The sequence below is a fragment of the Microtus ochrogaster genome, unplaced genomic scaffold (assembly GCF_000317375.1).
Source record: "Microtus ochrogaster isolate Prairie Vole_2 unplaced genomic scaffold, MicOch1.0 UNK118, whole genome shotgun sequence".
Lineage (NCBI taxonomy): Eukaryota > Metazoa > Chordata > Mammalia > Rodentia > Cricetidae > Microtus > Microtus ochrogaster.
This window is the reverse complement of record NW_004949216.1, coordinates 311,579-333,834: the sequence shown is the minus strand read 5'-3', so window position 1 is coordinate 333,834 and position 22,256 is coordinate 311,579. Positions and strand designations below refer to the sequence as shown.

At 44.3% G+C, this 22,256-nt stretch overlaps 1 protein-coding gene across 2 annotated transcripts in view; it reads left to right on the top strand.

Annotated features, from left to right (window-relative positions):
* Positions 1–18,408, top strand: part of Slc35d2 (solute carrier family 35 member D2) — a 34,434-nt gene extending 16,026 nt beyond the window's left edge. The window contains exons 6-12 of one of the 2 annotated variants that reach the window (XM_005371637.3): positions 1,208–1,276; positions 5,822–5,924; positions 7,182–7,274; positions 9,198–9,265; positions 16,296–16,374; positions 17,260–17,342; positions 17,911–18,408. In XM_005371637.3, coding sequence (XP_005371694.1) covers positions 1,208–1,276; positions 5,822–5,924; positions 7,182–7,274; positions 9,198–9,265; positions 16,296–16,374; positions 17,260–17,342; positions 17,911–18,013 — 598 coding nt within the window. In that variant the 3' untranslated portion in view covers positions 18,014–18,408. The remainder of the gene's footprint in view (positions 1–1,207; positions 1,277–5,821; positions 5,925–7,181; positions 7,275–9,197; positions 9,266–16,295; positions 16,375–17,259; positions 17,343–17,910) is intronic. The other variant, XM_026778258.1, reaches the window with a different exon arrangement.
* Positions 18,409–22,256: the final 3,848 nt, after the last annotated feature.

The following is a 22,256-nucleotide window of genomic DNA, read 5'->3' as shown; positions in this document are numbered from 1 at the left end:
CCGCCCGGCTCTTTTTTTTTCTTTTTAAGAATTTATTTATTTACTATGTATACAGTATTGTATCTGCCTGCACACCAGAAGAGGGCACCAGGTCTCATTACAGAGGGTTGTGAGCCACCATGTAGTTGCTGGGAACTGAACTCAGGACCTTTGGAAGAGCAGTCAGTGCTCTTAACCACTGAGCCATCTCTCCAGCCCTGACCTGTATTTTTCTCTATTGTTCTCTGCTATTGTTTGAGACAGGGTCTCTCAGTGGCCTTGGAGTTCACCTACTGACTAGGTGGGCTGGCCAGCAAGCTCCCGGATCTGTCTGTCTCTGCCATCTAGGCTTGTGCTATTCTGCCTAGATTTTCACGAGTCCTGGACCTCTGAACTCAGATTGTCAGGCTTGGTGCTTGTTTGACAAAACTTTACCCACTGAGCCGTCTCCCCAGTCCCTCTCACCTTGGGGTCCTCTTTCTGAGTAACTGATTAGAATTACTGCTTGCAGCAGCTTAAGGAACTATTATTTGTTCATTTAAAAGGAGTCAGCTGTACTCACAATTCCCTAATATATTAACGAGGGCTATTTAAATGTTTGTTTTTGCAGCAGACTAATAGCATGCTTGTAGTAGAGAGTTATAATAGAATTAGCAACCACACTTAAGCAGATATGAACGAAAAGAGACAAAGAACTGCCCACAGACAGGAAGGGCAGGCAGGAGAGCAAGGGATAGGGTTCTGATGCTCCATGACATGAGGTCAGAATAAATTAAACTTTACAAATGTTGATATAGGTCTTCCTCATGAGTATACCCAGGCTGACCCATGCAAACTTTGATTTTGCAGTAAAGACTGTTCGGCAGTGAAGTTTAGTTACAATGTTGTGAGTCTTACTATGAACCTAATCTTTGAAGGTGCCGTAGATGCTCCTGCAAAGTAAACGCACAGCAGCCCCTCTTCTTTATTTCACCCCAGCATCCTTCCAGGGAGAACAGAAAAAAATCACATGACTAGGTTAAGGAAACAGCTTAAGAAATAACTAAATTTGGCCTGACTTACACTTCTAGCACCTTCTCTGTATGAAGATGTTAAGTTTGAGCCACAAAGTCACTAAATTTGTTTTCAGGTTGGTTTTTGTTTGTTTGTTTGTTTTCTGTTTTTTTTAAACATAAAATCCATATTTTAATTCTTTCTCCCCACCCCCTTTCTTCTTTCTTGACTACAGGAAACAGTATTCCTTGAACATCATCTTCAGCGTTTTGGCGATTGTGCTTGGGGCTTTCATAGCAGCGGGGTGAGACTTGGTATTCCCTGCCGCTCGGTGGCTTCTCTGTGTCTTTGACAGTAGGCAGCGCTGTCCGAGAGATTTTCCTTTTCCATCTGACTGCAGCTGGGTTGGGCAGCTAAGAGACAAATCTGTTGAGTTAGTGGCATCCCCATGTGTCCCTCATCAGAAAGTGGGTCCCACATTGTCCGGAAATGCTTCTGAGAACTCGTGCAGGCATGTCTAACTGTGGCCCATGGGGGTACGGCCCAATACAACTTAAACTATTATGAGACTTTTTTTGGTGATTTTTTTTCCCCTTTGTAACTCAATTGTGTGGGTCTTGAGTGTAAATTCTGTAAGTGACAATGTCCTGTTATAAGTAAGCATCACTGGGTATTAACGCAGCTACACTTGACAAAGGGGAGTTTACTTCTGTCATTGAATGCCCTTAAAGTTTTATTTGAAGTGTTCTTAGGCATTTGCTTTAAAATAACAGATTTGGGCTTGAGGTGTTACTCAGTGGTAGAATGTGTACTTAGTGTATACTAGGGCCCATGTTCACTCCACAGTGCCCAATACACACACACGCGCGCACACACACACACACACACACACACACACACACACACACACACGCCTAAAACAAGCCAACAGGTTTATAAACCCAATTATTGCTGTTTTATTGTTCTGTGATGACTGATAGACTGTGGTCATTACATATGCTGATATATTTCAGAACAGGTCAATGCTAATTAGCTCAGATTTCCTACCTGACCTAATTCATCATTCATGATTAATATGTAGAGACGGAGCAGGAGGAGATGACTCTGTCTGTCCTTCTAGGTGTGTAATCCCACACCATGTTAAAAAAAAAAAAAGAAGCTGGAAGTGGTAACACACGCCTGTATCCCAGTACTGACCTGTAGAGACAGGCAGTCTCTGAGACTCACTTGGCCAGCTAATGTATTCAAAATCGTGAGTATAAGGTTCAGTGAAGGGACCCTGTGTCAAAAACTGAGGTGGAAAGTGACCAAGGAAGACATGTGAGTGACATCAGCCTCTGGCCTCCACACACACCAGTGTACATACGTGCATGTGTGTCAGCACACACTTGTGTGCATGTACATTCTTAAGTCTTTGGTGAGGAGTGGCCAGCGTAGAACCTGAATGAGTCCAGCTGATTTTGAACACATGGATAATTGTTTCTAATATCATCTTACTTTTGCCCAAGCAGCAGCTTGGAGCAGCAATCCTGACTTTCCCTTCCTCAGGCACTCACCAGATTGATGCCTTCCTGAGGAGCGACATCCAGGGCCCTGAGCCACAGGACACCTGTGACACCAACTTCTGCCCTCCTAGTGAAGTTTCCTCTGCCCCCCACACCAGCTTTGCCCGTTTTTGTGCTCCAGAAAGAGTACTCCATAGGATGCAGTGGCAGATCAAGCACTTAACAGTTTAATTAGAGCAAGTGAGAAATCAGGCTGTACTCCTCCTAGCAGATCGATGGCTTCTCCCTGTACTTCCCTTGTGTCTACCCCAGGGTGAGCCTTTTCAAGAAGGGGCATGCTTTTCTCGGAAGCCCAACTTATCCAGAATTCAGTCTGTTACAAGTAGATGTATAAAATGCAAAAGTAGAGAAAGATAGCCCGGTGGTCAAGTGGACCCAGGTTCAGTTCCCAGCACCTACATGGTGGCGCACAACTATCCATAACTCCAGTTCCAGGGGATCTGATGTCCTCTCTTTGGGTACCAGGGACACACATGGTACACATACATACATGCAAGCAAAATACTCATATAAAAATTTTTAATACAGAAAGTTGCAAGAGTATGTATGGGGTTTCTCACCCCCAAAGGTGAAAAGTTTACTGGAGGAAAGGGTACCAGCACTCTGCATGCTTCTTGGTGAGGAAGTGGTGAGGAAGTTCCCGAAATAACTTCTACTTGACCAAGCTCGTTTGCCTGCTACCGCCCATTGTCATTTATATCCTGCTTTGGGGACCGTAGCTATCTGTCTGGGGTTGGCCATTACCAGTATCTTTATGTTGTAACCATCAGCCAACCACCACTGTTATCTTCCATCCTGTTTCAGGTTCCCGAGCAGACTCAAGTATTGTTCCATGTGTCCTGTTTTTGGTGCCTGTTGATCAATCCTTTCCAGCACAACTTCCTGTCTACTGAAGCTAGCCAACCCCTGTGCCAATAGTCCCTCAGAAGTAGTTGGGATGAGCTAGGTTCAGCTGCTGTAATAAGCAGGCCCAAACATCAGCTATACACTTCCCTGAGAGTAAACCTACTGCAGACAGTGCTTATGAGTGGGTTCTGTTTACAGAACCCAGGGACCCAGCCACGAGGTCCCTACCTCAGGCTTCCTTGGAGATCTAGGAAGGAAAGGGGGTTATTTCTGTCCTGGCTCATAAAACTTTTGCCCAAAAGTGACGTCAATTCCCTTTCTTGTATCTCACTCACCCAGGGAAGCCACATGGCTGGAAATGTTGAAAGAGAATGTCTAGGAATGGACCAAATGACAGCCACATTCAGCTGACCCTGAATATGCGTTATTTTGTAGGCATTTGCATTCCTCATACACTTTGTTCTTATTACTGGTCCAGTAAGGATGGGTACGAGTGGGGTGGGCCATACATCAGGGGGTACGCGTGCCACTATTGGGCATTCTTGCCCCCAGAGGAGACAGGACTCTGCAATCTAAAGCTCTCTCAGGAAGTGCCTTTTCCTCCTGCCTCTAGAAGCCTGGCTTTTCTTGCTCATTCAAAATTAGAGTTTAGTTGTTTCATTAAAATATTTTGTACATATGTGATGTATTCACACGTGTATGGGCGTGTGTATGTTCACTTGTGTGTGTACAGCCCAGAGGTCAACATTGTTCCTCAGGAGTTGTCCACTTCATTTCTTGAGACAGATTTCCTCACTGACTTGGAATTTGCTGAGTCATTTAGGTTGGCTGGCAAGCCCTAGAGATCCACTTGTCTCCCCTTCTCAGCAATAAGAGTATAACCAACAGGGTTTTAAATGTGGAGTCTGAGGTTGAATTAGGGTCCTTGTGTTTATCTGACAAATGTTTTGCCCATAGAACTACCTGTCCAGCCCCCAAAGAAAAGCCTATAGACAAGTCGAATTTAATAGTTCTATTGTCCAGTGGAATCTTTTGCAAATCTAGTAGTCTACAGAACCAGCACAGACTCAGCTCCCTCCAGCAATTCCTACAGGAAGCATTTATGAACAGGAAGCTGCCAAAGTGACATAGCCAAAATGATTAGCCAAAACATGCTGCTTTGGCATCAGGGTTGTTCTGAAGTTAGAGGTAATTGAGAACCAAGAGATGCAAGGAGGTTTTGCTGTCCTTTGTCCCTGACAGCTGGGTATAGTCTATCTGTGGAAATGGCCAGCAAGAGCAGCCGCTTCTGCTGCTGGACACAGACAGTTGACACTGAGATTAAGTCTGCATAATTCAACTCTAAAATAACTTCTCCCGCCACTGCTTCCTCCTGTGTTTCCTGCTAGGTCATGGTTTGGCTCTGGACATTGAAACCCTTATTTCCTTTGTTAATATGTTACATAAATCTCAGTATCCAACTGCTTTGAGTTTCATTTTTCCGTGAATTACTGTGCATGAAAAATAGTAACACGATTTGTGTTCTTTTTCACTTGTCCATTCCATTAGCAGTTCACAACCATGAGAAGCAATGTTACTTACCTCTGGTATTATCTACCACAAAGGGGTATTGTCTGAGTCGCAGACCCTCCAGGGCAAATGTAGTGAAATATTGTTAACTAAATAACCAGCTAGCGAGTTAACTAAATTCATAAGCTCCAAGTATTCATCCTAAGAGGGTATGTGAAAGGCTTGACTTCTGAACAGTCTAGAGCATGAATTATGACCCGGGTCTGGGGCAGGAAGGAAGTGCAGGTGGGTGAATCACATCACATATCCGTTATAGTTGTCCGCGTCATCCGTAGGTCATATTCCCTCATATGTTGATGCTATTTCTTTATGGGAGTTGCTGAGGTTCTGGAAGAAAGGAGCCCTGGAAGGCTTGCATAGGCACACAGGTCCTTGCTTCACCTTTTGACAGACACAGCACTGTCTGGGCACCAGATGGAGGTGCCATTCCCCAGCTGTCCGACATGGGCATCCCTGGGGATGGCCCTGCTTAGAATAAGCAGGGATTCCGGTGGGTGGGCGAAGTGTGCCCTTGGGGCAGTCACGGCTCACCAGTTATTGTGCCAACCTGTCAGCTAGCAAATAAAGGATTTTGCAGTTAAGACAGTTCAGTCCCTGGTCCTGAGCGAAGTGTAATTACAACGGAGGTCAGCTGATGAGTTGTTCCATTCTCTCTCCTCTGGGAGGAATCAGAGGCGGCAACAACGCACTACTAGTGTGTGTGTGTGTGTGTGTGTGTGTGTGTGTGTGTGTGTGTGTGTGTGGTTTCCCCAGAAAAGATGGCACCAGCACCGCACACAGATCTAACCAGACGAAGGACAAGCAGGCAGGTTCTGAGGCCATGGTGAGAGTGTCTTATAACGGCCTCCCCTTCCTGTTCTCCCTGCCAGCTCTGACCTTGCATTCAACTTGGAAGGCTACATTTTTGTGTTCTTGAATGATATCTTCACAGCAGCAAATGGAGTTTATACCAAACAGAAAATGGACCCGAAGGTACCAGACTTCCCTCCTGCAGCTTTTTGCCTGTGCCATCTGGCTCCTGAAATGACATGAAAAATGAAAATGAACATGTTCAGTTGGCATGCAACTTGATGCGCACCCTGCGATCTAGAAACTACTAATTTCTCCTTACTTACCTTGTGTGTTATTATTAACTTCGTTAGTCTCGGCACTGTAAAAGTTTGGTTGAAAATTAGATAAGGAGAAAAAGATGTTACTAGTTTACATATACAATCAGAATATACACACATACATGCATGTAAATATGCACATACATGCACACACATACACACATACATACACACATGTATATACATACCTAGACACACACATACATATTTACGCACATACACACATGTACATATGTACATACACAATACATGAATACATATATTTGAAAAGCAAATTCATTCTTTAAAACAGCATCATTAATGACCATGATAAATTCAGAAGAGGGGCCTGGTGCCATGATATTAGGCCATTCCAGCTTTAAACCTTCATTTCTCCAAACCTGTTTCCTCATCAAGAAGTGAGATGGCCGGATGGTCATTTGTCATGTCCTCCAATGGCAGCCACCTCTTCTGATTGCAAGCTGTAGGGGCTGCCTGTTGTGCTGCCCCCAGCTCTCACCAAGCCCCAGCTGTGACTGGAAGCGGTCTGGGGTGGGTCAGGCATATGGGTCTTTGTTCTGTGCTCTTTGTGCTTTGTGAGGGAGTTCTCTCTGACTGATGGGTGCTTTTCTGTGAGCTATTTTTAAAATCTGTATGCCCATTTGTTCCCTTGAATGGTGACAGTTTTACAACGACGGGTTCTTTGCCTTCCTGAAAATACAATATGTCACCCTGTTTTTGGCAGAGAAGTGGGTGGCCACTTTAGTAGAAGCAAACACGGAAGGCTGCCATTCTTTAATGGATGGAGCAGATGTTGGGAAGGAGTTGGTTAGCATTTTAAATTTCCATTATCTCGTTTCAGATTTCCTATTTTGAATAACGGGCTTAAGAGCGGAGTGTTAGAGATGAGTAGAACATCAGAGGTGTTCTGTTTCCATCCGTTACATATGTAGTTGGTGTGGAAAGAATGTTTATTCTGAAGTTACAACACAGTAAAATGTTACATTTTACCAGACATTGGCCAAATGTCTCCCAGCACAGAGCCAGCCTGATACACATTCTAACTTTGCATAAATAGACAAACTGGCCCAGGGGATATGATGTATCTCTAAAGTTGAGTGCAGTTTTCTTATCCTCATAGGAGCTGGGGAAATACGGAGTGCTTTTCTACAATGCCTGTTTCATGATCATCCCCACCGTCATTATTAGCGTGTCTACTGGAGACTTCCAGCAGGTGAGAATGGCCCATGTGAAGAACATGGTTAAGGTAGGGGAGGCTGAGCTATGACGTCTGCTAGGGTGAGTGTACTCAAGGCATCTTTGACATTATTGTGTTTTCACTCTATAGGCTAATTGAGAGGTAACCCTATTGTTGGTGAAGAGATATCTGTAGTTTATTAAGTCTTTATGGTCTAGGAGACGATCGTCTGCTGGTGTGGTGCTGGTGTGGCCCATTGTTTGCCCCGTCTGGCCTCTTCCGTTTCAGATTCTGGAGACTTAGACAGAACTCTATGAACTGAGAAATTGCCAGACCATGAAACTGCAGATGGACCAAAGACCTTTGTAGAATTCTTATTAAGATGAAGATCATAATCAGAAAAATATATTTAAAGTCATAAGAACAATATCTAGAGCTGGGGATATAGCTCAACGGTAGTCATTGGCTAGCATGCATAAGGCTGTGGGTTTGATCTTCACTGCTACAGAGGGAAGGGGGAATTGAGAGATTCTCTCTAAAGTGATAAAATGCTAAAGCTATAATGTTAAAATACAACTCTTTTGGGTTGGTGAGATAGCTTAGCAGGTGAAGGCACTGTTGCCAAGCCTGATGCCCTGAGTCACCCCAGGACCCACATTACAGACAGAGAGAGCTGACACTGGTGAATTATCCTCTAACTACCATCATGTGCTGTGGGTCTGCCCTACACCACACCACACACAAACACATGTAATAGGAGACTTAAAATATGAGTACACCTTAAGTATTGTATGACAAGAGATGATCAGAGATGCAGGATGTAGACTGTAATTAGTAATGAACATCTAAAAGAAGAGATGACCTGTTTTTACTCTGTAACGGTTGTAATGTCCACTGAACTGTACTAAGATTGTTCAGCCGATCACTTGGGGCCATGGCTGAATCAGTTTTAGAATTTGAACCAAATATGATAAAGAAGGGAATTCATGCACATCGGTATAAAGTTTGAGTTAAATACATTGAAAGCTGACGGACAGCACGGAGTGAAATCTTTACTCCGCTTTATTGGAGGAAGAAGAAGGGAGCAGACTGAGAGAGATGGAAAGGCCAAAGTTTTGGTGACTCACTGTTCTGGGAAGTGAGTCCTGGACTTCAGACTTGTATAGTTAGTAGATTATTAACTGTGCTTTGATTCTGCTTCTGGGAAATAAAGTCAGAGACAAAAGCCCCAGTGTTAATAAACCAGGTCCTTGGAAGAGACTCCTTTGGCCTTCTGTACAGTAGGGCCAAAATACACATAATGTGTTGCAACTGATGAAGAGGGATTTAAAAATGGACTTTTTTTTTTCTGGTTTAAAAACCCCCAAAAGTGCAAAACAAAAAATTTCATAATCTAGAATTCTTTGTAAATGCTGTTTTTTTAAATGTCACCAGTATAGATTCAGTCTTAAAGAAATAAAATAAAACTAACATATATTAAAGTGTAGGTTGGTAGAGAATCTATATATTAAGGAATATTACTAAATAATCACTTCTGGGTTTGTGATATCAGGAGTAAATAATTTTTATTTACTGTTCACATAAATACTTCTAGATCCTAGTTTTTAATTTATTACATTTATTATTATTATTATTTATGTGTGTGTGTGTGTGTGTGTGTGTGTATGTGTGAGTGTGCACTCATGCCCTGGTACACATAGGAAATCAGAGAACCTATTTTTTTTTTTATTTGTAAGTAAAAATAAAATCTTTTTAAAATGGAAACTTTCAACATATACAAAAATTTGGAAAGTAGTATAATAAACCCTTGTTTAAATCGTTATCGATATTCACTGCATGTCTCTTTCCTAGGAGAAGTGGGTAATTATTAATAATACATCAACTGCATCGAAGGTAAAACCGTGCCAACTGGGTTTGAACCAAGCTGTCACTAATCTCACCACGGATCTTTCATTCCAGGCTACTGAATTCAGCCACTGGAAGAACGTCTTATTTATCATTCAGTTTCTTCTCTCCTGTCTTTTGGGGTAAGAAGCTGCACATGAGCAGAGGAATTGGTTAATAGTATCTCTTGACAAGTCAGATCTAAATATGTCCTCTGTCTGTCTGCCTGCTCTGCCAGAACCCTGTTTCCTGTGTTTCTCTTGACCCTCTCTGGACGGTGCACCCAACCCCATTGCACACACATGAGTAGAAGATGTTTTAAAAATGTGTCTGGGCTGGAAGTACAGACTTTATATTCTTGTTGGTCCAAACATTTCAGTGTCACAGCTATTAGTGGAGGTCAGACAGAGTGCTAGGTCCCCTGGGACTGGAGGTACAGGTGTTGTGGTAGTAACACCTGAACCCAGGTCCTCTGCAAGAGCAGCCAGTGCTCTTAACCAGTGAGCCATCTCTCCAGCTTCCGTTAACTCTTTCTTTAACTTTGTTGGATTTAGTAATTATCCTGTTGATGGAGTTCTTAATTTATTATTATTATTATTATTATTGATTACTACTGTTTGTGTGTGATGTGTATGTAAGTGTCCATATATCCACTGTGGAGGTTCAGTCCTGGATTTGCCATTTACTAGCTCTGGATAAGCTGCTTAGCCTTGTCTTTTCACGAGGCTAGGATTTTCATACTGCAAGATTTAATTATAAAGCAGACTTGGGACTTACTAAACACACAGAAAGGACTCAGTATGAAATGCTAAACTGTGCCCTGTGGGTGTGCCTATAGTTCCATCACCTGAGAGGCGGTGGCCGGAGATTCCCAGAGTTTATGGCCAGACTGAGCTAGAAGGAGAAGAAAACAAAAAAGAAAAGAAACATTCTTGTGGTTGCTAATATCCCTTTCTTGGTTTTGTTTTGGCCTTTTTTGAGAGTGGGTCTTATGTTATCCCAGGCTTGTGTTCTGGCTGTCCTGACTTTGCCTCCTGAATGTTGGGACCACAGGATCACACCACCATGCTCTCCTGTTGAAATCGCTGAGTTTGGTTGTCTGCTTTCCCCAGATTGTCATGGTTTTTCTACTCTTTCATATACTTTGCCCTCTTTTGTTAAGTTTGATTCCAAAACTGCGAGAAGAAAGCTCCAGCTTTGACATACTAGATTTTCGAATTTCTGCTTCCTTGAGGATGCTTAGTTAAAAGTTGTCACAATCAGCTGTTTTGCTTCTCCACAACCACAAAAGTGACTGTTGAGACCACTGGCCACTGACTAGGGCTGTCCACTCAATAGGCATCTCAGGTTCAGTGTCAGATGCATCCCAGGGCAGGACCCAGAGAGCCAGCTCCAGCGTCTTAGTTGATTTCACCACTTTCAAGTCTGTTTTCCAAACTTCTTTTTCTCAACCACCAGATCTTTATTGAACTTATAATTAAAAAATATTACATTAAAATTTTACTTTACATTTAACATTTATGTGTGTGCGTGTGTGTGTATGTCTGTGCATGTGTGTGTGTCTGTGTGAGTGTGTGTAAGTGTGTGTGTGTATGTCTGTGTATGTGTGTGTGTCTGTGTGAGTGTGTGTAAGTGTGTGTATGTATGTCTGTGCATGTGTGTGTGTCTGTGTGAGTGTGTGTAAGTGTGTGCACATACCCATATGCTGCCTTCGTATGAACGTGGAGTTTCTTCTCTTCTTTCACCATATCCATCCCAGGGATTGAACATAGGCTGTCAGGCTTGGAGGCCTCTACCTGCTGAGCCGTCCCACTGGACTTTACGACATTTTGAATAAGCTTGTTACAAAGCCAGTAGAATGTTGAAAGGGAAGGTGTTTAATTTCCCTTTGAGTTATGGTGAGGTTGCACTAATCCTCTGGAAACTTCAGTGTGTGGTTAAGGGTTTTCTCATAGGCTGTGGGGGCTGAGTGCTTCAAGAAGGTGAGATGGACCATGGGAGCTCAAATGATCAGTGCATGCAAGGTGAAAAGCAGGCTGAGCCACAGGCTGGCAGCCTCAACTTGAAAAAGGCCACTCTGCCAAGAGATTACAGGCTCCAGTTCATTCCTTTAGCCGTGGGTACCGGTTTCCTGTCGTTCAAATGGATTATCCTAATCTATTTCCAAACTGTCGCAGGACCTTTGATCTCCCCGAGGAACAATATGCTCTATAATAGAAAGACAAAGGCATCAGACCTCCCTACTCAGAGTGCCCAGAGTTGTTCGGCTCCACCCCCTGCCTCTCTCTCACACACTTCTGCTTTTTGAATTTTCAGCCTGTATTTCTAAAAAGGCAGCTCAGAAGGATGGGTTCTGAGGATAGCTTGTACACAGGACGCAGGTATCTGCATGGTCTCTTGATAAGGCAGATTTTTTTCTTTTGTTTTGTTTTGTTTTTGTTTTTTGAGACAGGGTTTCTCTGTGTAAACCTGGCTGTCCTGGAACTAGCTCTGTAGACCAAGCTGGCCTCAAACTCACAGATATATCCACCTGCCTCTGCTTCCTGAGTGCTGGGATTAAAGGCGTGTGGCACCACCATGAGGCTGATGAGGCAGATCTTTTTTTATTCATCTTCCTTCCTTCTTTCCTTCCTTCCTTCCTTCCTTCCTTCCTTCCTTCCTTCCTTCCTTCCTTCCTTTCTGTCTGTCTACCTATCTATTATTGTTTCTGTTGAGCTATATATTTTCCTCCGCTCCCCTCCTTTCCTCCCTCTCCCCTCCTCCCTTCTCCCGTGACCCAGGCAGACCTTAACAGAACATCAAAGCTTCAGAAAGGCACACCATAGTCAGCCTGTTCCCTTGGCCTCTTTAGCACATTTTAGAGTCTTCCCAGAGCAGGAGAGCCAGGATTATTTGAAATTCTTTGAACTGCAGAGAATAACGCACTTAGGTTCCCAGTAGAAAAACCAAGTTCAAACCTAGCTTTCCCTACCATACACTCACCACACAGGTCGCTTCTGCAACCTAGGAAGCCCTAGGGATTTCTCCTCACAAGCGTGTAAGTTGTTCTGCAGAGGATACCCAGCTGGTGTCCTCCGGTTCAGTTCAGTTCTGACAGATCTACCTAGAGGTAGTGCCAGATCCTGGCCCACTCAGGACCAGCTGGAGTCCAGCTCTCTCTCTCTCTCTCTCTCTCTCTCTCTCTCTCTCTCTCTCTCTCCCCCTCTCTTTTTCCTCCCCCTCTCCTCCCCACCTTTCTCTTCCTGTCTTCCCCTCTCCACATTGTGTGTGCCACCCCACAACCGTGTGTGTGGCCCAAAAAGGTCAGAACCGTTCCAGAATGTACGTTCTTCAAAGTTCTCCACCTTGTTCCCTAGAGACAGGGTCTCTTACTGGCCTGGAAGTCACTGACTCAGCTAGACTGGCTGGCCATCAAGCCCTAGGGATCCACCCATTTCCCTTTGCTGAGGTTATAAGTACACTACCAAGCCCAGCTTCCCCCCACACCCCCACACAAGTTTTAGAGATAGGACCCAGGTCCTTGAGCACTGTACCAACTGAGTTGTCTCCCAGCCCATAAGTCCAGGACTTCCAGAGCATTGGCTAAAACTGGGGTTCTCTTAACACCTTCTTTGGGTCCAAGCCATTTGCTAGAACAGCTCTCAAAACTCATAAAGAAAACACCAGATACCCTGAAGCTTGTTATAAAGGATAGTTTAAGGGATACAGATGAGCAGATAGAGGCAAAAATGCAGAGAGACTTGGGAGGGTCAATCATGGAGGTGGGGTACACCTGGTGAATGCAGGGTTCATCCTTGCTTCTCGGTTGCCACAGCACAGGCAGGATTGCAATGTGCACCGTGGTGTGGAAATGCAGTTGACAGACAAGCCATGCCTGGAAGGCCTTTCTGTTCAGATGTTCCCCACACTCTGTCTGGAGCTTCCTTTCTTCTAGATGTGGGACCCCCCTTCAGAAATGGGGTTCTTATGATCCCAGATAAGTCAGAGAGTTTCTTTAGGGTCAGCTCCAAGACAGAAGGAGGAGAAAGATGGAAGTATAAGCCTCCTCTCAGGAAAGGAGGAGGAGGAGAAGAGATTCTCGTTTCTATGACCTACTTGTGACTGTGGGTATTGAGCATGGAATCAAAGATGAGGAGACACTCTTCTCCCTGCTGTGACTCGCTGTTGGTGGCAGGAGAGCAAGGCGGCTGTCACACGGCATCTGTAGTAAAGCAGAGAGAGATGAATACTGGTGACGGCCCTGCTCCTTTATATGCAGTCTGCGACTGAAGCCTAAGGGATTGTGCTGCTCACATCCAGGGTGGGTCTTCCTTTCCGTTAAAGCTAAACCTTTCTGGAAATTCCCTCGCAGAAATGTCTGGTAGCACCGTTCTGTGCTGACCCTAAGTTTAGTCATATTGACAGGATTGATCCATTACATCCACCTGCAGGTATGTAAATTGGCTTTTCTGGTCTAAACATGTGCACTACACTCATGTATGTGCCGGTTTGTGTTGTATGGAACTCAGAAATAAGTTGATGAAGAAATACAAGCAGGAAGCAAGTGATGTGATTTGCTATGTGTGCTGGATAGTTTTATCTGACCCGACACAAGCTCCAGTTATCTGAGTGGAGGGACCTCAATTGAGACCTTCCGTGAGATCTGGCAGTAGGGCATTTTCTTAACTAGTGATTGATGGGGGAGGACCCATCATTGTGGGTGGTGCCATCCCTGGGCTGGTGGTCCTGGGTTCGATAAGAAAGCAGGTTGAGCAAGCCAGTAAGCAACACTCCTCCATGGCGTCTGCATCAGCTCCTGCCTCCGAGTTCCTGTCCTGTTTGTGTTCCTGTCCTGACTTCTTTCAGTGATGAACAGAGCTGTGGAAGGGTGAGCTGAATAAACCCTTGCTTCCCAAGTATCTTTGGTCATGGTGTTTTATCACAGCAATAATAACTCTAAGTAAATCACCATGTAGGAGTTAATGAAGGCTCTTTTAGATCAAGGGCTTGGTCTTTCCCAATGCCCTAGAAGTGTTTCTTTAAAAATAATTTATAGTGTGTGTGTGTGTGTGTGTGTATGTGTGTGTGTATGTGTGTGTGTATGTGTGTGTGTGTAGACATGCACACTTGTGTACGTGAGTCTGAAGCCAGTGGTTGACATCAGGTATCTCCTCCATCTCTCTCCACCTTGCTTGTTGACAAAGGGTCTCCCACTGAACCTAGAGTTCCCTGATTTGGCTATACTGGGTGACCAGCAAGCCCAAAGACCCTCTTTCCGTCTCCTGGTCCTGGGATTACATGCGTGAACCGTTCCACCTGGCTTTTTGTGCTCAAGATCTCAACACAAGTCCTCATCCTCCCCTAGCAAACCCTTTACAAGCTGAGTCCCATTTAAAAATAATTTCTTTTTTTTGTATTTATTTATTTATTTATTTATTTATTATGTATACAATATTCTGTCTGTGTGTATGTCTGAAGGCCAGAAGAGGGCGCGAGACCTCTTTACAGATGGTTGTGAGCCACCATGTGTGTAATTGCCTTGACGGGTTACCTCGTCTAGGGTCAGTAACCCGTCTGGCCGTTCAGTTATTCCAGGGTCCTGGAGAGGCGCTATCTGGAAGATATGGGCTAGAAAAGAGGAAGGAGGCCAAGCTGGAATTCCTGTCGAAGCCTCAGTTTATTAGAGATGGGGTACAACTTATATAGGGTATGGAGTTGGGGGGTGGGTACAGGGGCCTGAGCTCTTGTCACGTAGTTCACGTTGGTCACGTGGTCCGTGTTGGTCACGTAGGCAGGAGGTTATCTTCGGTCAGGTCACTGTAGGCCAAGGAGTCACAAGTTGCCACACCTAGGGAACTAGATAGTTTGGAATGTGGGGTGGGTTCTGCAAACCGATAGCTCTCCAGATAGCTCTCCATCAGCCAATTTGGGTGTGGGGTAAGCTCTGTCAATAGAATGATTCCTAACACAATTATGAGTGTGGGGTTCTCTGTAGACTCCCCAGAAGTGATGGTTCCTGCAATGATTTTAGGAGGAAATTGGCTCCTAACACATGTGGTTGCTGGGAATTGAACTCAGGACCTTTGGAAGAGCAGGCAATGCTCTTAACCACTGAGCCATCTCTCCAGCCCTAAAAATAATTTCTAAAGCAAGCAAACAAACAAATGAAAAACCAAAGCTGGGTGGTGGCAGCACACACCTTCAATCCTAACTCGGGAGGCACAGGCAAGTGGGACCTCTGTGAGTTCAAGGCCTGGGCCAGCCTGGTCTACCTAGCGAGCGAGTTCCAGGACAGTTAGAGCGACACAGAGAAACCCTGTCTTGAAAAACAAAAAAGAAACAGAATTCTCCTTCTCTGAGGACATCTAGTGGGCATATTGAGAAGTGCAGCCTCTCTATCTCCGTTAGGAAGGACTAGGGTTCATTTTCAGCAACTCCAGTTTGTTAGCCAGAGATCCCCACCTCTAGCTCAGTGTTGAGTGAATGTCCTGGCTGCCCAGACTCCTGACAGATGGGTAATGGCATCTTGGGTCTCCATCTACTGAGTCAGCAGGCGGGCCAAGGTGTTTTTTAGAGTGGCCTGACAAAACTAATAACACTTCTATCAAAATGACATTTTTACAGGCATGGTGTTGCATGCCCTTAATCCAAGTACTTGGAAAACAGAGGCAGGATCTCTCTGAATTTAAGGCCAGCCTTGTCTACCCAGTAAGTTCCACGCCAGCTGGGGCTACATAGCGAGACCTGCTCTGTCTCAAAATAAATAAATAAATAAATAAATAAATAAATAAATAAATAAATAAATATAAAATAAAAAAACATAAAAATTCAGTGGATCAGCAAAAACAAAGACAAAAGACGTCCCTTAACAAAAACAAAAGCCTCTTGACAATAGAAATAACTGAGAAGGGGGTAGTGGGAGTGGAATATGATCAAAATACGCTGTATACCGTATGAAGATCTCATAATGAAACGTGGAATTGATACATGTTGATAAGAAACCCTTTTCTTCCCCTCTCTTGTGGACACACGGAATGAGAAATGTAGGACACCTAATCAGGTTTGGCTTATGCACACCTGAGCCTATTGTGGGAAAAAAAAAAACCCTAATGATGGATATCTAAATGCAGGTTCTAGAACCGTCACGACAGCCGGAAAAGGCCGGCGCTCATGATGTTTTTCTCCTGCCCTCAGGTTTCTGCTGATGTACGCCACAGTTCTTTGCAGCTATTACAACTCAGCTCTGACCACAGCAGTGGTTGGAGCTATCAAGGTAAGTGATGGAGCCTTGCACTGGACACTTGGGTGGGGAACAGATGGAAGCTGTGTGTGGAAAGCCATTTGTGCTGTGGACAGAGACGTAGCGAGTGTGGAGGCTTGTGACTCCCTCAGGGGGGTCTATGTGACCCCTCTGCTGATCTGGCATGTGAGTGGGGTTGCTAACTCAAAAAGGTAAGAGACTATTGCTTTAAAATTGGAATCAGGTGAGGGCATACTTCGGGGGAAAAACAAGTAACAACTGGAAAGAAAAATAATCCAAATACCCGCGATCACTTTGTTGTCTGGAATTTGGTTGGCTGGGAGAACCTGCCCTCTTGTCTTCTCAGAGGAAGTTTTCAGTGACGCCTTTGCTCTGTGATAAAGCAATGAACTTGGACTGGTAGATTGGTGCAAACGTGTCTGTGTATGCTTGTGTGCGTTTGAAAACACACGCCCTTGAATAGAACGTGGTCTGAATTCCAGTCCACTCTTTCCTGTTCACACAGGCTCCGAGAGTGAGTGGGCAAATCTTTCCTACTCCATCCAGTGGCTTCCTCAAGTAGCTTTCACTGAGTTCTGCTTAGCATTTAGCTGACTGCCCTGTTCAGGTTGGGGGTGATGGGGATAAGATATCCGGTGCAGTGATGGAATAAAGATGGGAGCTGGCATGCAGACTGCAACGCCACTCTCCCAGCTTTTGCCTGGAGTGCAGAAGGGATGAACAGTGCAGTTTTCGGTTACTACATTTTAGTTGACTTCATCTATTCTTAAAGCTGTATGTCATTAGGACTTCCACGCAAGCCTCTGTGCAAAGTAACCCACCAGTCTGGCTTCAGGGCTTTGCACGTCTGCATTTCCGCTGAAGTTCCATTCAGTGATGAGCCCCCTTTCTTTGCAGAATGTATCGGTTGCCTACATTGGGATGTTGGTTGGTGGAGACTACATTTTCTCTCTCCTAAACTTTATAGGGTTAAATATTTGGTAAGTGAACTCACAGTAAAGTGATGGACTTAACATGATTACCAGGTATATAAATAGGTGAAAAAGCAAAGAGAAAGGTTCTGTTTGTCACGCTGGGGATGGAACCAGGGCCACGTGCGCGCCAGTCAAGTGCTCTGCCACCAAGCCACACCCCTGCTCCAGGCTCTTTGTGTTTGTAGGCATCATTTTCATGTGGTCTCTGGGGGACACTTGTCACAAAGAACCTCAGGACTGAGGTTTCCTCCTGCCGTGTGGGTCTCATTATCTGGTGGCTTTTGAAGTGCTGTATCCTGAGGATGCCGGCGGGACTGTGATGCTTTTTAACACAGTTTTGGGTTCTGGACATGGGTATCACACGCAGAATCATTGCATATATACTTTATTTAATAAAAATTGAGCACTTACTTTTTTCTCCTGTCCCAAATGTTTGTAGAGAATAAATTCTCAATCTATAGCCCTGTGAGGGAAAAACCCAGAGATCCTAATAGTTGTGTGCAAATTAAGCTGATTGCAATTATAAAAACATTGACAGCCTCTGTGGGATTTTCACCTTCTCCCCTCTCTTCAGCATGGCAGGTGGTTTAAGATACTCCTTTTTAACACTGAACAGCCAATTAAAACCTAAACAACCCACGGATGAAGAAAGCGTCCCTCTGGATCTGAAGAGCTAGGCTGGAAGACAGAGTTGCAGGCCTAGGCAGGAGAGGTCAGCCCCAGCAGGCGTGGACAACCCGGAGATCCCACAGCGGGGACAGTCACCTGCTTGGTCAGAGCACAAACAGGATTGTTTGCGAAACACAAAGAAAGCTACCTCATGTGTCTCTGCACAAGGAGCCAAAGGATCCCAAGACACACAGCACAGAACCTTCCCCAACCAAGTGAAGCAAATCCAGCCACGGGGCCCTACACTGTGTGCTGAGGGGGAGGTTTCAAGGATGACTTTGCTTATCAGCACCTTGGCCTTAATTTCAAAGGTCCCAGCCAAAGCAAGTGCCAGGGAGAACTTTCATTGTTGTTGTTGAAACATCTCTTTATTTTCATAAAAATAAACCAGTTTTGATTTAAACGATGCTGGTATGTTGTCTTCCAAGTCATCAAAGTGAAATAAAAAGCCGTTTCTATTTATGCCTCACAGTGTGATTGCGTTATGGTAGAAAATAAAGTCAGTTGTTCAATGCCTAGGAATACTCCTGGGGCGGAGGTAATGGCCCAGTGATAGGGAGTGCTCACAGTACAGACGTGAGACTCTGAGCTTGATCTCTCGCACCCATATATGGTGCATGTCTATGTCTGCCTCAGCTCTGGGAAGACAGAGATATGCATATCCTGGGACTATGGCCAGCCAGGAGAGAGAGGGGGGGGAGGGTGAGGAAGACACCCATCATCACCCTCGTGTCTCCATACACACATGTACGTGTGTGCACAACATGTCCACACACATTTATCCCTCCCTACGTATGCATTGCTCCACCTTGAAGGGAACAAGGAAATACCCACTTTAGGACAAATGTTGGGAAAACTTGGCAAAAACCAAAAAAGTCTTCAGTACATCCCTTTATTCTTGGACATTTGAATGTATGGTCCCCAGTTGGGTGGCCTTGCTGGAGGAAGTGTGTCACTAGGGTGGGCTTTGAGGTTTCAAAGGCTCCGGCCATTTCAGGTTTGCTCTCTGAGCTTCCTGTTTGCAGTGTGATGAGCTCTCAGCCTTCCTGCCATCATGTCTGCTGCCTGCTACCATGGCTTCCTGCCGTGATGACCTCTCTGGAACTGAAGGCCCGAGTAAACTCTTTCTTCTATTAGTTGCCTTAGTCGTGTTTCTGTTGTTGTTTGAGTCTTGTTGTTTGTTTGTTTTTTAATCAAAGCAACAGAGAAGGGGCTGATGCAAGTGGCCAATCTGTCTCGTTCTGCCCAGTGCTTCCCCCAGGTGTATTCAATATAGTACAAATAATAAAAACCCAGAGACAGCTATTGGGGTTCAACCTGAAGATCAGAAAAGCAAAAAGCAAAGCAGCCAGCCACGAGAGGGACCTTTTACCTCTGCCAAATCTTCAGACCAAAAGGGCAAGATTCTGTCTCCACAAATACTCAAATTACACACTCCACTGAGTTCCTATCTCTTCCCCTTTATGTTTCTCTCTCTGCCCAGCCATATTGCTCCTGTCTCCACCTTCCTGGTGCTGGGATTACAGGTGTGTGATACCAAGTGCTGGGATCACCTTTGTGTGAGCTCTGTTTCTCTTTCAGACAGATTCAATCTCGTGCAGCCCAGGGTAGCCTTGAACTCACAGAGATCCATCTGCCTCTGTCTCCTGAGTCCTGGGATTAAAGGTGTGTGCCACCACTCCCTGGCCTGTATGGCTGACTAGTATAGCTGCTTTGCCCTCTGATCTTCAGGCAAGCTTCATGTATCAAAACACAAATAATATATCACTACAGTTCAAGGGAATTTGAAAGTTACAATGTGTGTGACTTTACTGAATTAACTCCCCAGCCCCACTGGCAACAACTAAGCTTGTAGAAGCGGAGCCAGAGGTAGTAGCAACTGAGGAATATGCTTCCAACTACTAAATACAATTGTTGTGGTAGGTGTGTATATACATGTGCCATGACTGTGGGCATCAGAAGACAACTTTGTGGAGCTAGCTTTAAAAGCCATTCACTTTCCTGTGGGTTCTAAGGATTGAACTTGGATCAAGTGCCTTCTCCCACTGCCCTCTTGTCAGCTCAAGGACAGGATCTCACTGTGTAGTCTGGTCCCGTTGGAGTGAAAAACACACTGGCAGAAGCAATTTCATGGAGAAAGGGTTTGTTTGGCTTACAGGTGTAGGGTGCACTCCACTGTGATGGGCAAGTCTTGATGACAAGAGTTGAGTTGGTCATGGACCCATAGTCAAGGGGCAGAAAGTCGTGGATGGAGGTGCTCAGCTGGCTTTCTCCTTTTTACAAAGTCTGGCACCCCAGCCCATGGAATTGTCACCCGCATTCAGAGTGGGTCTCCCCAAATTAATTAACCTAATCTAGATGACCCCACAGGCATGCTCAGAAGCTTGTCCCAGACGGTTCTAGATCTTGTCAAGTTGATGGTGTTGACTGTCACAATACCCCATTTGCCTATTCTCTCAGCCATTGATCCCCTTGGAGTGTTTCTATCTTTAGGATTTTGGTGATTGGTGACACTCTAAATACAGAAGTACAAATACGTCTTCAAAACCCTGATCTCAGGTGCACATTCATAATCACAGCACTCTGGAGGTTGAGGCCAGCCTGGGGGCACAGCAACACCCTGCCTCAAAAAGTAGAAGGTCACACTTTCAATTATGTTTAGATTTATACACAGTAGTGGAATTCTAGTTAATTTGTTTTCAAGACAAGGTTTCTCTGTATAGCTCTGGTTGTCCCGGAATTCATATTGTAGTCTAGGCTAGCCTCAAACTCAGAGATCTGCCTGCCTCGACCTCCTGAGTCCTGGGTTTAAACTTAGAGATCTGCCCGCCTCAACCTCCTGAGTTCTGGGATTAAAGGTGTGTGTCACCAGGCCCAGCTCTAGTTTTAATTTTTTAGGATCTGATACATTGTACTCTTTTCACAGTTACTGTAAAGTTTCTCATCTTTCACAAAACACATTTTGGCTTTGTTTTTCAGTAGTAACCATCCTGATGGATTTTTGGCTTGGACCTTTAATGCCCTATTTCTTCTGTTTCTGTTCAGGAAGGGGCAGGCCTCCCGTGGGTGTCAACAAAGCAGAATCACTAGGTCATACTTCAAAAATCTTTACTTTACAAAATTGGAAAAATCTAAAAGAAATGGACAACTTTCTTAATAGGTACCACATACCAAAATTAAATCAAGATCAGGTAAACATGAATAGACTTATAAACCCTAAGGAAATAGAACCAGTCATTAAAGGGCTCCCAACCAAAAAGAAAAGCCCAGGGCCAGATGGTTTCAGGGCAGAATTCTACCAGAATTTTGATGAAGAGCTAATACCTTTATTCCTCAAATGTTTCCTCACAATAGAAACAGAAGAAGCATTGCTAAATTATTTTTATGAGTCACCCTGATACTCAAACCATACAAAGACTCAACAAAGAGAATTGTAAACCAATTTCCCTCATGGACATTGATGCTAAAATACTCAATAAAATACTAGCAAACCAAATCCAAGAACACACCAATAAGATCACCCACCATGATCAAGTAGGTTTCATCCCAAAGATACAATAAATGTCTGTCATGTACCCCTTTTTGTTTCTGATTTTGTTTATTTGGGTATTCTCCCTCTGGACATTTCCTGGATGTTTTGTGTTAGAATTTTTTTGGATTTAGCAGTTTTTTTGACTAATGAATTTATTCCTTGATCATATCTTCAGTGCCTGAGATCTCTCTGTCTTTTAGTTAGTTTGGGTAAGGGTTTTGTCTATCTGTTGACTTTCTCAAAGAACCAACTCTGTTCCATTGATTCTTTGTGTTGTTCTCCTTGTTTCTATTTTATCAATTTCAGTCCTGAGTTTGATTATTTCCTGCTGTCCTCTCCTCTGGGGTGCTTTTTCTCCCTTTTGTTCTAGAGCTTTCAGGGGTGCTGTTAAGTCACTAGTGTGAGATTTCTCTAAATTCTTTATTCAGGCACTTAGTGCTATGAACTTTCCTCTTACCACTTCTTTCGTGTGTTCTGTAAGCTTCTTGTAGCTTTACGGGCATGTCCTTCTTTAGGTTGAGAAGGCTTTCTTCTATGATTTTGTGAATACATTTTCTGTGCCTTTGAGTTGGGATTCTTCTCCTTCTATCTCTGTTATTCTTATATTTGGTCTTTTCATGGTGTCTCAGATCTCCTGGATGTTTTGTGTTAGAAATTTTTTGGATTTAGCAGTTTCTTTGACTAACGAATTTATTCCTCGATCATATCTTCAGTGCCTG